Raw genomic sequence first — 16,000 nt, 5'->3', positions numbered from 1 at the left:
ACGGCCCATTGGGTCACTCTTCTGGCAGCTGGGAAGGATGCAGGACAAGGTGCAGTAGTGTTGGAGGTTGTTCCGCCACAACGCCTCCAAAATGCTACTACTTGTTGTGACACACCTCTCTCCTCCACCCCCTCCTCTCCTTCTTCCTCCATGGCCTCTTCCAGTGCTCTGTCCTCTGAACCAGCGGTGCTCCGTAGGCGTACAAGGGGCTACGCAAGTACGCAGGCAAAACAATGCCATGCCGTGCTTGCGCTGGTTTGTTTGGGGGACAGGAGCCACACTGGGGCAGATATTTTGTCAGCTCTGCCGGGGCAGGCCGAGAGGTGGTTAAAGCCACGCCAGCTTAAGCCAGGATTGGTGGTTTGCGACAATAGCACCAACCTCCTCTCCGCCCTCTGACAGGGACAACTGACCCGTGTAGCTCACGTCCTTAACCTGGTGGTGCAGCAGTTCTTGGGCAGGTACCCAGGCTTACAGGATGTTCTGAAGCAGGCCAGAAAAGTCTGTGGCATTTTCGCTTATCATTTAATGCCAGTGCTCGGCTGGCTGAGCTCCAAAAGGAGTTGAACCTGCCCAAGAACCGCCTTATATGTGACATGCCCACTAGGTGGAACTCAACATTGGCCATGCTGCAGCGGCTGCACACGCAGCAGAGGGCCATCAATGAGTACCTGTGCGACTACAGCACCAGGACAGGGTCAAAGGAGCTCGTTTTTTTCTCACCACGCCAGTGGGGCATGATCAGGGATGCATGCACTGTCCTGTCACCATTTGAGGAGGCCACAAGGATGGTGAGCAGTGACAGTGCATGCACCAGTGTACCTCTTGTCCACCTGTTGGAGCATACGCTGCATGGAATAATGGACAGGGCACTTGAGGCAAAACAGAGGCAGGAAGGACTTCCTTGCCTCTCAAGGCCCCCTTTCTCCAGACAGTGTTCCTGCTGTCCCACCCATCACACAGGAAGAGGAGAGGGAGGAGGATGATTGTGTCAGCATGGAGGTGGAGCCTGGCACTCAGCATCAGCAGTCTTTTAGGGATGATTTACAGTCCCAAGAAACCTGTGGACTTGTACGTGGCTGGGAGGAGGTAGCTGCGGATCATGTTGTCCTTAGTGACCCAGAGGACTCCGGACCGAATGCCTCAGCTAGCCTATGCTACATGGCCTCCCTGATCCTGCAAAGCCTGCGGAAGGATCCTCGTACACTTCGGATCAAGGAGTGGGACCATTACTGGCTGGCCACTCTCTTTGATCCATGGTACGAGGGTAAGGTTGCCGACCTTATCTTGCTGTCGCAGAGGATGAGACATCTCCGGGAGGCCTTTCAGAAAGGTCTGTGCAACGCATTCCCAGAGACTGGGAGGTTACAAACTCCTGGTCCTGGACAACTTGTTGCTCAGGCTTCGGTCAGAAGGTGGCCGTCTGACCGATGCGTTCAGACAATTTTTTAGTCCGCAGCCCCAAGGTATGATCGGTTCCAGCAACCATCGCCAGCGTCTGATTTACATGGTTCAGGAATACCTAGGGGCAAGGTCAGACTTGGACACCTTTCCCAACGAAAATCCTCTGGCTTACTGGGTCTTGAGGATGGATCACTGGCCAGAGCTTGCACAGTAAGCGATTGAGCTACTGGCCTGACCTGCATCCAACGTTTTCGGAACGCACCTTCAGTGCTGCTGGTGGCTTTGTTACTGATCACAGGGTGTGCCTGTCCACCGACTCAGTTGATCGACTGACCTTCATAAAGATGAATCAGTCTTGAATCACTCACAGCTACCAAGCACCTGAAGCTGATGTAACCGAATAATTTTTTTTGAAATATCACATCCCTTCAAGACTGCCTATGCTGATGCTGAGTGACTGTCCTGTTATGTTGACTGTCTATCCTCTTCCTCCTCTGCTGATATCTTGGAAGAACATTTTTGGTTCTGGGTGATGCCACCAGCCCAATTTTTCAGCCCCTGTTTAACAGGGGCGTTTAATTACAATTTTTGATGCAATGCTTTGCAGCAGGGCTCATTCCTGCACTACAAATAGAGTATATGGGAGAGGTTGCAGTGTCGTGGCACCAGCACCAGTGCCTAAGGCCCAATTTTTCAGCCCCTGTTTAACAGGGGCATGTAATTACAATTCTTGATATAATATTTCACAGCAGGGCCCATTCCTCTGCCCACCGAGAGTAACTGTGAGGACTTATAGTGTTGTGGCAGCAGCACCACAACCACCAAAGGCCCAATTTTTCTACCGCTGTTCAACAATGGCATGTAATTACAATTCTTATATAATCGTTCACAGCAGGGCGCTCCAGCACCCACCAAGAGTCAATTTGAGGGCTTACAATGTTGTGGCAACACCAACACCTTGTTCTGCCATTTCTGCAGAGCATATAGAGCAGGCCCCTACTTTCAAACATCCAACTTACAAATGTCTCCTACTTGCAAACAGAAGGAGACAACAGGAAGTGAGATCGTCATTAAAATCAGTGCTCCTGAAAAAACGGCAGTTTTTAAAAACATTTTAGGCATTGACCCATGTCCCCTGGGGCAGGAGCCAGGTCCCCAAACCCTTTTTAGGACAACATCTTGCATATTAGCCATTTAAATTAGCACTTTTTATTTCGAACGTTCGAGTCCCATAGACTTTAATGGGGTTCTAAAGTTCGCACAAATTTGCGGTCCGTTCGAAGGTTCTGGTGCTAACCAAACCGGGGGGGTGTTCGGCTCATCCCTACTCACCAATGATTGTGCTGAGGTTTGTGTGTGTCTGTTAGACTCTCCCTTGTGGCACAGTAATTGAATTATATTTTGTGGATATAAGGACTGTGGAATATGTTACCATGTACATAGTGAGTAGGCCTACAGTTTTAGGCCCACCCCACAATTCAGCACAGAGCACCACCTATTTATTCTCCTCCAGGTAGCCAAGGTTGAACCACCAGGAACAAAATAACTTTGCCCTCTACTGCCTGGAGCACATTGGTGGATCCCCTACATCTGACAGTAAAGCTGTGAGTGAGGCCAGAAATCTGCTTCTTGATTGGACACAAGATGGATCCTTCCTCATCTGATTCCCGGTTATGGAAATCTATATTACCAGTCTGGTATCAGAGTATAGGCAAACACGATATTTTACAGACCTTGCCAATGGTGAAAATTGCCAAACACCAAATTACGATGTTCAGGGAAACCTTCCCAAACCTACCTACAATGGTGGAATAATTTGTCACAGAGACCAGCAGTACCCTTCTGGAACATTCCGGTGAAGAATAAGTGCGCTCTCAGACATTGTCACAGGGGGAGCTTTCAAAAAGCAAGGCTGGATGGCTTCAACGGACACCCTAACATGTATGTTGGGTCTTACTATCCCTCCTACGGGCATAGCATTATCATGGTGGGTGCCACTGGGTAGAGGGAAGAGAGTCCAGAGGACATCCTCTCACTGCTCCCCATAGCTAGAATGACCCCGGAAGTTATGAGTATTAGGTGACTTCCGGGTTCAGTGCTATCATTCCTGACCGCTGTGGCTGGAGAAGTTGTGAATGCAGCATGATCTACTCTCCATTATCTTCAGTGGAGGACAGGAGATACATGAGTGTTCTGATAGACTCCTGATGTCTCATTAAATAGAACCGGTCACAATAAAATTCTATCACATTAGGCAATAAATGATAGCAATAAAGGGAAAAATTTAAGTTATACCCAAACACTGAAAACCCCACCCCAAAATCTCCCCACGTACGTACAAATATGAATGACGTTTCCCGGGCACCTACATGGAAAAACAGCAGGGTTAACATTCGCCCAGACCCTGCTCTTAGGTCTATACTCACAAGTCCATTCTCAGCGTCAGGCAGACAGCTGTGTAATGGAGTCTCCAGACTGGATCCCAGGTGAAATCCTCCTTCTCTAGATTTCAGTCACTCTGAATATAGGGCCCCGGCCTTTCAGTAGGTGGGGGGCCTCACTGGGCTCCTGGTAAAAGGTGCAGGGTGGCCTGGGAGGGTCTCCTACTGGAAAAGGACCTAGACTGATGCAGCCCCAGATTGTTGATGTTCTCTCTAGCTATCCTCTGAACACACCCCCTCAAGGATTGGCTGGGACCTCATAAATATGCAGGCTGCTCACTGAGCCTCCTCCACTCCTATGTTCTGGTGCCTTCCAGAAAGCAGGGAGAAGCAATCAAGTGTGCAGCCTGATCAGTCCAAAGCAATCAGCAGCAGCTCCACTGATTACAGAGGAGCGCCACAAAAAAGAGAATAAATTTTTCTGACAGCCTAGCACCTAACTATGAGGGTGTACATAGCATTGCTAGGAGGGATATTCATTTAGCTGCTACATTCCTTCCACTTTTAAATAAACAATTCCTTACATTTAGGAGTCTATTTACTAAAAACTGCATAACAGTTTTCCCTGTGAAAATGCATGTACATGGCTTCTGTGTGAATGGCGTATTAAACAAATGTTCTTAGGCTATTTGCTGAGCTGGTCAAAAGTTTTCCCATTGATTTTAAATGGAAATTGTTGCATTTGTTCACTAGATGGCGCTAGTTCCTATTATACCTAGCTCCATAATGGCTGGCTGTGATATTTTACGTTTTAAATGAATGGCTGGTTTAATCAAAAGAGAGATAGTGCCCATGTTTCTCCACATAGGGAGACTGTATGGAATGGGCATTTTAAAGCGCCTAAAGTAAGTGACAAAAGTACCAAAATGCATAAAATGGCAAATAATTTTATTTATTCAAAGTTAAAAAAAAAAAAGGTAATATATCATAACTGTAGATGCATAAAACAACCATTTCTGCATTAGTAGATAGCGAAGGAAATATGTATCGACCCGTTTCCCCCTAATAGAGGGCTTCTTCAGGATCCGCTTTTCAATTTTTTTTATGTTCTTATTGTTCAAATGAGAGCCAAAAAACATCAGCATTGCAATGTGCACATATGCGGAGAAAAGATCACACACTGTGACCGTGGTATATAAAGTGTGTGCAAAAATCAATAAAAGAAAGAGATTGCCACCATAGAAAAGTCATCAAGTGAACATAGTCCATAAATAGGTATATTCATTGTACCCAGGAGATATTGTTCAAGCCATACAAATAGGAAGTAGTATATCATCTGTCCCACAGCAAGAACCCAGATGTCACGCAAGAGGGAGGCCTATATCAGTGATGGTGAACCTTGGCACCCCAGATGTTTTGGAACTACATTTCCCATGATGCTCAGGCACTCTGCAGTGTAGTTGAGCATCATGGGAAATGTAGTTCCAAAACATCCGGGGTGCCAAGGTTCACCATCATTGGCCTATATAGTAAAAAAAGATTAATAAGTCCAGCATGTTCACCTTATGGAGGCATAAAGTGGACTTCTTTCCTTCAGTGTCTACTGTACTGACAACTGCATGAGTATGATCTCCGGTATCCGTATGAAGCCATGTCTGAAGAAGGGGTCTACTTATAGAAAATTCATTGGACGAATGTGACAAGTATAGATCCAGCCGTGACAAATTCTAGACATGTTTTAAAGGGGTTGTAAAGGTTCATTTTTTATTTTCTAAATAGGTTCCTTTAAGCTAGTGCATTGCTGGTTCGCTTACCTTTTACTTCGATTTCCCTCACTTCCTTTTCCTCCTCAGTAAGCTGTTCTGGCTGACTAAACACCGGTCGGAAGATGGTGTGAACTTTACTGAGGAGAAACAGGAATGAGGAATTCAGCCAAAGAAAAAAAACATTTAGAAGGGAAATCGAAGGAAAAGTTAAGTGAACCAACAATGCACTAGCTTAAAGGAACCTATTTAGAAAATAAAAAAAACAAAGCTTTACAACCCCTTTAACCACTTCCCGACCAGCGCACGACGATGTACGTCGACAGAATGGCACGGGCAGGCATATTGGCGTACATGTACATCCAATCTTCAATGCCGCCCTGCCATCGGGAGCGCGCCGCCGGCGGCGCGCTCCTGCGCTGGTCGGGACCCCCGTGATTCCGGTCGCGGGACCCGCGGACTCGATCGCCGCGGGCATACCCGCGATCGTCTCACGGGACGGCTGAATGGAGGAAATGCTGTGTAAACAGCATTTCTCCATTCTGCCTAGCAACTAGTGACGCTGATCTCTGCTCCATGTGATTGGAGCAGAGATCAGTGTTCACTAAATGAAAGCCCAACCCCCCCACAGTTAGTAACACACCCCTAGGAACACTTAACCCCTACACTGCCACCCACTGGTTAACCCTTTCACTGCCAGTGTCATTTACACAGAAATCACTGCATTTATATAGCAGTGATTACTGTATAAATGACAATGGTCCCAAAAATGTGTCAAAAATGTCCGATGTGTCCCCCACAATGTCGCAGTCACAATAAAAATCACTGATCGCCGCCATTACTAGTAAAAAAAAAAAATAATAAAAAATAATTAATAAAAATGCTATAAAACATCCCTATTTTGTAAACGCTATAACTTTTGCGCAAACCAATCAATAATCGCTTATTGCGATTTTTTTACCAAAAATATGTAGAAGAATACGTATCAGCCTAAACTGAGGGAAAAAAATGTTTTTTTATATATTTTTGGGGGATATTTATTATAACAAAAAGTAAAAAATAATGTGTTTTTTTCAAAATTGTCGCTCTATTTTTGTTTATAGCGCAAAAAATAAAAACCGCAGGGGTGATCAAATACCACCAAAAGAAAGCTCTATTTGTGGGAAAAAAAGGACGTCAATTTTGTTTGGGAGCCACGTCGCACGACCTCGCAATTGTCAGTTAAAGCGATGCAGTGCCGAATCGCAAAAAGTGGTCTGGTCTTTGACCAGTAAAATGGTCCGATCTGAAAGTGGTTAATTAACACAGTGATTTCCTATCATTGTCAGCTCCATCTAGTGGCCAATAATGGAGTAAATTTTCCTGAAATATCCCCATCAGTAAAAACAGTGCAATATGATATTATGACCACTAGATGGAGCAAATGATCATATGAAATAAAATATTACCAAAAATCGTCACGGCTGGCCAAATGCTGGTCACATTCAACACGTTTTGAAACAGACCTCTAAGTGTTTGTGAAACCTCACACCACAAAATGTACTCAGCCAATAAGAGGTAATGACTCAATTTTTTTGTTTTTCTACTGCTATCAATGGCAAACACAGTACAACACTTCATCCATGTCTTTGATGATCTCTGATCTCCTTATCAACTGTTTCTTACGTGATGAAGATCAGCCATGGAGTATAGAGCTACTTTCACACTGGAGTGTTGGGGGGCGTCCGCAGTAAAGTGCCGCTATTTTTAGCGTCGCTTCACCGTTGTTTTTGCGGGCCTTTTCGGCCACTAGCGGGGACCTATTAACCCAAGCTAATGGCTGAAAAAGGGTTACACGTGCCCACAAAGCGCCGCTTCAGCCGGCACTTTGGCAGCGCTGCCCATTGACTTCAATAAATATTGAAGTCACATATATATATATACATACACACACACTGCTCCTACAGTGCCTCAAAGGATTTGCAAGACTTTTTTTGGCGTCCGGCCAGCGCACCGCTCCAGTGTGAAAGCACTCGGGCTTTCATACTGGAGTGAGAGGAGAGGTTGTTTACAGGCGATATTTTTAGTGCTATAGCGCCGGTAAAGCGCCTCAATGTGAAAGCAGCCTATCTGAGGTGTATATCAGGGTGTGCTTCTTCCCCACATGAGAGCTGTGATGTCCAGCAACATTCATATAGAAGACATTTCCCGCACTCAAGGCACTAATACACCTCGAGGGTTGTGTGGGATCCCTGATGTACAGGAAGACAGGACTTCAGAGAGGAACAATTCCCTCACTCAGGACAGGAATATGGCTTCTCCCCCACATGAGATCTCTGATGTTTGTAAAGACTGGACTTAACTGAAAAACATTTCCCACACGCAAGACAGGAATATTGCTTCTGCCCAATGTGAGATCTCTGATGTTTGTAAAGATTTGACTTCTGTGAAAAACATTTTCCACACTCAGGACAGGAATACGGCTTCTCCCCTGTGTGAGATCTCTGATGTCTGTAAAGATGGGACTTCTGTGAAAAACATTTCCCACACTCAGAACAGGAATACATATTCTCCCCTGTGTGAGATCTCTGATGTGTGTAAAGAATGGACTTGTCTGAAAAACATTTCCCACACTCAGGACAGGAATACGGCTTTTCCCCTGTGTGAGATCTTTGATGTGTGTAAAGCTTGGACTTCTGTGAAAAACATTTCCCACACTCAGGACAGGAATACGGCTTCTCCCCTGTGTGCAATCTCTGATGGGCGTAAAGATGATGCTTCTGTGAAAAACTTTTCCCGCATTCAGAACAGGAATACGGCTTCTCCCCCGTGTGAGATCTCTGATGCATGTAAAGATGGGACTTCTGTGAAAAACCTTTCCCGCACTCAGGACAGCAATACGGCTGCTGCCCCGTGTGAGATCTCTGATGTGTGTAAAGACTGGATTTCTGTGAAAAACATTTTCCACACTCAGGACAGGCATATGGCTTCTCCCCCGTGTGAGATCTCTGATGTTTGTAAAGATGGGACTTCTGTGAAAAAAATTTCCTGCACTCAGGACAGGAATAAGGCTGCTGCCCCGTGTGAGATTTCTGATGTGTGTAAAGACTGGACTTCTGTGAAAAACATTTCCCGCACTCAGTACAGGAATACTTCTCCCCTGTGTGAGATCTCTGATGTTTATAAAGATTGGATGTCTGTGAAAAACATTTTCCACACTCAGGACAGGAATACGGCTTCTCCCCTGTGTGAGATCTATTATGCACATTAAGCTTGGATTTAGAACGGAAACACTTCCCGCACTCAGTACAGGAAAATCTCTTATCTGTTGGAAGGACAGCACCGTCCCTCACAGTCTGAGGTTCCTCGGGATAAGAGGAATACGATGGTCCATCTACACTGTGTGGTGCCGGATGGACATTTGAGGTAGTCGGGTTTTCTCCTGGACTATACTGTGTGATGTCCTCATCTTCTACTTTACAGTCTGGAGACAAAGTGAGACAATCCTCTGAGGTTTTCCTCATCTCCCGTCCATCTACTAAAATAGAAATACAAAGATTATTACTAGACATGAGCTGATTGGTTCCCCTAAACCAGGACTCCGCCCACATCAGGCAGCTTTGCCTCTGAGGATCTTACAATTCCCCCCTCAAGGTAACTAGTAAATGGGTCCTCTGATCACCTACCAGATCATTTCTTTATTCATGGACCTTAGTCAGAGAGTGAGGAAACAACGAGAACTGTCTTTTATAGGAGTGACAGTGATGAGGGGATTATAGGACGAGTGTCCCCTCCCCCTCTATCACTCATTGCCATCTTCCCAACACAAGAAGTCCTGCACTTCCTAATTTAGTCCATGATTTAGTCATGAATAACAGCGGGGCTGAGCCCCACCAGAGGTCAGAGAGTGAGGATGGGGGGAGAACAACCAAGATGAAGACTGGACTGATCCTGAAGACCCCCATCATTGGGTTATTGTCTCCTCCCTCATTATCATTTTCTGTTTAAGGTTCCAAAGTTTGAGGATGTTATCACATTATTATCACCATGTAAAAGTCTGTGCTCCAATCAAATCATCAGATATAAAATGTTCAGCTGGTAGAAAATGGGTGTAACAAAAGAGAATACATATTACATTTCTATATCTTCTAGATTGTAAGCTCTAACGAGCAAGGCCCTCTAGTCCCTCCTGTATTGATTTGTATTATAAGTGTACTGTCTGCTCTCATGTTGTAAAGCGCTGTGCAAACTGTTGGCGCTATATAAATCCTGTATAATAATATATAGCAGCGGTCAGGACTATGTAATATACAACATATTGTATAAGATACAACAGATAGGACTACATAGTATCAGAATGATGTAATGTACAACATAGAGTATATAGTGCAGGGGTCAGGACTCATAATATTGGTATTCAGCAGTCAGCGGAAGCTTTAATGTTTCCATGAGACAAGTTGCAGAGGTCCCAAACCACTGCCTCCCATCTCCTGAGACTGCACTCAGTGACTTGGGTCTGAGACTATACAGACATATCCCTCCAGAGCATGTGAGCCTGGGAGAATTGCTCTGTCAGAGATTAATGCTTATGGTGAAAACCTACATTTCTCTTATATTCACCGACCGACACAGCTCCTCTCAAATATAACAAATGGGTTGTTAGCCTTATCACTAGGAGAATACTAGGCATACTTGTAACACAACACTCAGAAATCTTAGTTCCGCCCAGGGGGCGGTCCCTTGGGCTACAACCCTCCCGTCTGTCAGACAGACCTCAGCTTTATTTTGCCTAGTGAAGGAGGAAGACCTAGGAACCCTGCAGGTCCATCAGTCCATGCTTTTTTATGCAGAAGCTTGGCTTTTTGCGCAAGATGAATGATCCTGGATACCCTTATCCTTGTAGTCTCCCCAGTCCGGTCATCGAGCGTGTGCAGGTCGCAGCTATGGCTTGGCGGGCCACCACGAAACCTCAGCTCCAGGAGGTGGTCGGTGAGCTTTTATGCTCCGGGGCGTACATATGACCGGGCTACTGATGTCTGCGTCACAGTATGCCGAGGCCAGCAGCTACCCTGTACTGATCAGTGAGTAGTTCTGCAATGGAATGTCTCTCCCTTCCTCAGTGGGGCTGAGCAGCTGGGCATTCCCTGGGAGGTCGATTCGGGGGGTCCCTCACCTTCCTCTCTTCTCTCCCCTGTCCCTATCTTCCCTCCCCCCTGGGGGGATGCTGCATGTGGCTGCTGAGCAGTGTACATGTGTTCTCTGTGGGCTCTCACCTGAGATGGGGGGCTGGCTGGCTAGTGGTGTCCTGGGTTGTCTGTGTTAAGCTCCTGGAAGGTGCCTGTGAGGGTCTGTTGTGGTTGGGTGTGGCGCTGTATCTGTGTCACATTGCTTTCTTTCTTGCCTCATGGAGCTGCTGGTGGCCATTTTAGGTGTGGGCAAGGCAGCATGCACTTCTGGGCTTCAGCAGCCATTTTCCAAGTGATCTCCTATTCAGGACACATTTTATGGAAGCCTGAACACGTTTTTTCAGTGTTCTCTAGCAGCAGCATGGCTTAGGTGCTCTCACAGTCATTTTCCCTGTGTTTGCCACCTGTGTACTGGACGCTGGGTGGCCATTTTATTGAAGCCTGAGCACGTTTTTTAGAATGTTTAGCGCTCATTCCGGTGGCTGCCACCGACACAGCGCTGGTTTCCTCTGCACTTGGGAGCACTCAGGGTCTACAGGCACAACTTGTGAACAGTGCAGAACTCCTCAGGGTGGCGAGTCCGGTGGGAAAGAGCCCCTCAGTCAGTGGCAGCAAGGAGGGTGGGACTGTCACTGTCCTAAGTCCCCTTCGGGTGGCAGACAGGGTAGGGTCAGCATGACTTCAGAAACTGGTGTTTCTTCCTCCAAAATCCAGGCAATTGCAACCGGGTAACCTGCAGACTGCGCAGTACCCATGGACACCCTGACGGCAGTCCTCAATTAGTTTGTTGCCAAGACGGAGGCAGTGCGTGGGAAGAAAGGTGCTAAAAAGCGTCCCCTGCCCCCCCATCCTCTGGGGAGAGCTCTGACGCAGAGTCGGGTCCTGCTGAGGCTGGTGACCCCTGCTCTGTCTTGTCAGACGACGCTGACCAGGACCGTTCGGACAGTAAGGATGGGTCCCCGTCCGGGCGCCATAAATCGCTTGTTGGAGCACGCTGTGCGTGATACCCTGAAGATTCAGGAGCCAGCGGATACCTCTGCTGATGTACAGGTCCCTTTTGGGTCCTGCAAGCCAGCACGTTCACCTAAGGTGTTCCTGTATTTGACTTATTTTGACAAGTTAATTTACAGGGAATGGGGTCGCCCGCAACGGACCTTTTCGGTCCCCAAATACATGGAGATCCTTCTCAAAAAGTGGTCGGCTCCTCCGGTCATGGACCCCCCAGTATCCAGGTTAAATAAATGTAACCACGATCCCAGTTGAGGGGACTCCTGCATTCAAGGATCCCACGGACAGGAAGGCCGAGGCGGGGGCTCGTTCCTTGTTTATGGTTGTGGGGTCTGCCGTGCGACCTGTACTGGCATCCGCACTTGTGTCGCAGACACTGACTGAGTGGGCAAAACTTTTGCACTGCGAATTGGGAGAGCAACAGGCCTCCCCTGTCTGCGTGGAACTAGCAGACCAACTAGTGCAAGGACTTAAGTACGTCTGTGACGCGGCCCTCCCTCTGCTATCCAGGGCCTCAGTGTCAGCTATGGTGCTGAGGCACCTAATTTGGCTGAAATGCTGGTCTGCTGACGGATCTTCCCTTCCTTGGCGACCGCATCTTTGGAGCCTCATTAGATGACATTATTAAAAATGTAAGGAGTACTCTACTCCCACAGGCCAGGAGGGCTAAGGAGCCACGCCGTAGGAAAGGGCCCTCTTTTTCCACTCACAAACGGCTTTTTCATCTGCCCGGAGCTTCCCCGTCAGGACGCCCACGAACGGTCAAAAACTTCCCTGGAACAGCAAGCCTAACAAGCCTGCGAATAAAAGTGCTACCGCATGAAAGTTTGCCACCCCCATGCCTCGGGTGGGGGGGGGTCGCCTTCGGGAGTTTGCAGCCCGGTGGTCCTCCCAGTTATCCAACCAATGGGTCTGCGATCTGATTTCCAAAGGCTACGAGATAGTTTCTCTCTTGGCCGCAAAACAGATTGTTCCCCTCCAGCATACCCGTATCCCCGGCTCGCCGGGAGGCCCTCTTGGGGGCGGTAAGGGATTTACTGAATCGCGGGGTGATTGTACCGGTTCCGGAATCAGAACGCTTCCAGGGATTCTACTCAAATCTGTTTGTGGTTCACAAGAAAGAAAGGGTACGTCCGATCTTAGACCTAAAGGCCCTCAAACACTTTGGAAAAGTGCAGAGGTTCAGAATGGAATCAGTTCGCTCAGTAGTCACTGCACTCCATCAAGGGGACTCCCTGGTGTCCTTAGACATCCAGGATGCGTACCTGCACATACCCATATGCCTCCGGAATCAAAAGTTTCTGCGGTTTGCAGTCGGGGAAGCCCACTACCAGTTTGTGGCTCTTCCCTTTGGTCTGGCTTAAGCCCTCCCGAGTCTTTACCAAGGTATTGGCTCCACTTTTGGCGTTGCTACGGCAACGTGGGATCACAATCGTGGGATACCTAGACGATCTCCTCCTGAGGGCATCTTCTGCCACAGAATTAGAGGAGGATGTGGCGATCACCATGCAGACCCTGCAAGAATTTGGGTGGCTATTGAACCTAAAGAAGTCGTTGCTTGTGCCGACCCAGCATCTGGAGTACCTAGGCTTGCTGCTGGACTCCAGGGAAGCGAGAGTGTTTCTCCCTTCAGACAAGCTGCAGACTCTGAGATCCGCTGTAAAACTGCTGATGAACCGCAAATGGTCATCACTCCGCTTTTGCATGTGAGTCCTGGGACTAATGATAGCATCCTTCGAGGCAGTACCTTATGCCCAGTTCCACACCAGAGTCCTGCAGAAGGAGATTTGGGACAGATCTCAGTTGTCCCTGGATCAACAGATCCAGGTGAGCCAATAAGTCAGAGACTCTCTGATCTGGTGGTTGAGGTCCCCGGTGATTCAGTCCGGAAAATCGTACCTTCCTCTGAAATGGACGGTGATCACAACGGACGTCAGTCTATCCAGCTGGGGTGGAGTGATGGGGGTTCAGTCGGCCCACGCCATTGATCGATGGAAAAATCTGAGTTGTCGATTAATCTGCTCAAATTAAGAGCGATCAGGCTGTGCCTCTCCACATGGTCGATGAGACTGCAAGGGCGTCCCATCAGGATCCAGTCAGACAACGCCACGGCCGTGGCATACGTTAATCACCAAGGGGGAACAAGAAGCTCAGCCGCTGCACGGGAGGTCACTCACATACTTCGGTGGGCAGAGCGACACGTACCGGCCCTGTCAGACATTTACATCCCGGGAGTGGAGAACTGGCAGGCGGACTATTTGACTCAACAGATGCTGGATCCAGGAGAATGGGCATTGCATCCAGAGACATTCAGGTTGCTGTGCCTGAAGTGGGGCACACCAGACGTGGATCTGCCGGCCTCTCATATCAATCGGAAGGTGCCAAGATTCGTGTCCAGGACAAGAGATCCATGCACTGACGCGTCAGACGTGCTGGTGGCTCCGTGGGATCAGTACCAGCTGATCTACGCCTTTCCTCCACTGAAACTGTTAACACGTCTGCTTCGCAGTATATACTGCTTCGCAGTATTCCCAGTAATACTGGTTCCCCAGATTGGCCTCAGCGTCCTTGGTACGCAGACCTGGTGCGTCTGTTGGCAGACGCTCCCTGGCGACTGCCATTGCGAGAGCACCTTCTGTCTCAAGGTCCGATTTTCCATCGCTGGCTTTAACGGCATGGCTATTGAGAGCCAGGTGCTGAGGAACTGGGGTCTGTCGGACTCGGTGATCCCAACTGTGTTGAGAGCACGGAAATCTTCTTCTCGGAAGATATATCATCGTACCTGGAAGGTCTACATCTCCATGTGTGAGGAGAAAGGATGGAATCCGCGCTCCTTTTCCATATCCAGGATCCTGCCGTTTCTCCAGCAAGGAGTAGACCAAAAATTGGAATTAAGCACCATCAAAGGGCAAATTTCAGCCTTCGGTGTCTTTTTTCAACGACCCCTGACATCCCACTCCTTAGTGGGTACCTTCTTCAGGGGATACGACATGTAGTCCCTCCGTTACCCCCATGGGATTTGAACCTGGTATTGTCGGTGCTTCAAAAACCGCCGTTTGAAAATATCAGGGAGATTCCCCTGTTGACTCTTTCCCAGAAAGTAGTCTTTCTAGCGGCCATCACATTGGCCAGGAGGGTTTTGGAACTGGCGGCCTTTTTCCTGCAAGTCGCCCTATCTGGTTATCCATGCACTGTTGTTTTTTGTGGGTAAAGTTTCACTAGTTTCCACTTGCCATGGTGGATGAAGTTTCTATGCTGTTTTCCCACCCCTTTGTTTGGCACTGCTTGGTGACGTCCCATTTGTTGACGTACTGAGGTCTGTCTGGCAGGCGGGAGGGTTGTAGCCCGTGGGACCGCCCCCTGGGCGAAACTAAGAGTTCTGAGTGTTGTGTTACAACTAATGCCTAGTATTCTCCTAGTGATAAGGCTAACAACCCATTTGTTACAGAGAGGAGCTGTGTCGGTCGGTGAATTACAGAGAAAAGGATTTTATGGTGAGTACAAAAAATCCTATTTTTGTTGCCAGCTGAACCATAGAATTTCCATAAATCCAGTTTAGATTCATAAATGGTGTCTGCAGCCAATGGAGGAAGATTATTCAAGAGAAATACAGGACGGGGAACACAGCTCAGGAAAGTGACCAGGGGATTACAGGCTGATATCACCCAGTCCCCGCCCCCTACTCTGGACCAATCAGTGAGCAGTATGGGTGGAGTAATGTATTTAGTGTTAATGACCCACCTGTGCTGATCTCTGTAGGAGTGTCCTCCTCTATAAATGTCCCCGTTATTCCATCCTCCTCCATAGACTGCTGATCATCCCTCACATACCTCTCTCCTTCTTCTGCTTTAACCTCAAATTCTATATCGATTGGATCTCCACTCTAAATCAAGAAAATAAAAGTTAATATATCTGTAAAATATAAGCTTTATTATTGTGACATCACATAAAAAATCCACATATCATCTGTAGGAGTCCATGTTCTAGATGCTCCATCCCACCAACCTTGTAACAGTGAGGGATGGTGTGATCTTCCTGTGTGGAATCCCGGGAATACAGAGGACGGGGACATCTCTCTGGTGGGTTCCTGGTATTTGGTGGCTTCATAATATCCTTGTGTCCTGAAAACTCCTCCATCACTCCATACTCCTCATCCTCCTCTTTATACTCTTCTTTAACATCAATATTATCAGCCCCGAGGTTTCCACTCTGAATATATAATAAAACATTCATTGTAACAATCATGCTGTGTATAAATCAGAACTACCAATAATTGTCA

General features: G+C 47.6%; 2 protein-coding genes across 5 annotated transcripts in view; one reads left to right on the top strand and one right to left on the bottom strand.

Annotated features, from left to right (window-relative positions):
- LOC143989579 (uncharacterized) overlaps positions 1–16,000 on the top strand; it is a 133,239-nt gene that overhangs the window by 75,641 nt on the left and 41,598 nt on the right. The window lies entirely within an intron of this gene.
- LOC143989638 (uncharacterized) overlaps positions 1–16,000 on the bottom strand; it is a 127,475-nt gene that overhangs the window by 110,741 nt on the left and 734 nt on the right. For 2 of the 3 annotated variants that reach the window (XM_077489891.1, XM_077489890.1), the window contains 3 exons: positions 15,727–15,930; positions 15,463–15,604; positions 4,717–9,065 (listed from right to left, as the gene is read on the bottom strand). The exons of the other annotated variant lie outside the window; for it this stretch is intronic. In XM_077489891.1, coding sequence (XP_077346017.1) covers positions 7,822–9,065; positions 15,463–15,604; positions 15,727–15,858 — 1,518 coding nt within the window. In that variant the 5' untranslated portion in view covers positions 15,859–15,930 and the 3' untranslated portion in view covers positions 4,717–7,821. Of the gene's footprint in view, positions 1–4,716; positions 9,066–15,462; positions 15,605–15,726; positions 15,931–16,000 lie in introns of those variants that run through there. 3 annotated transcript variants of the gene reach the window in all.

The sequence above is a fragment of the Lithobates pipiens genome, unplaced genomic scaffold (assembly GCF_037356315.1).
Source record: "Lithobates pipiens isolate NorthernLeopardFrog02 unplaced genomic scaffold, aLitPip1_a1.2 Scaffold_18, whole genome shotgun sequence".
Classification (NCBI taxonomy): domain Eukaryota; kingdom Metazoa; phylum Chordata; class Amphibia; order Anura; family Ranidae; genus Lithobates; species Lithobates pipiens.
Note: the sequence above shows the minus strand (reverse complement) of the source record. Positions and strands in the feature narration are given on the sequence as shown.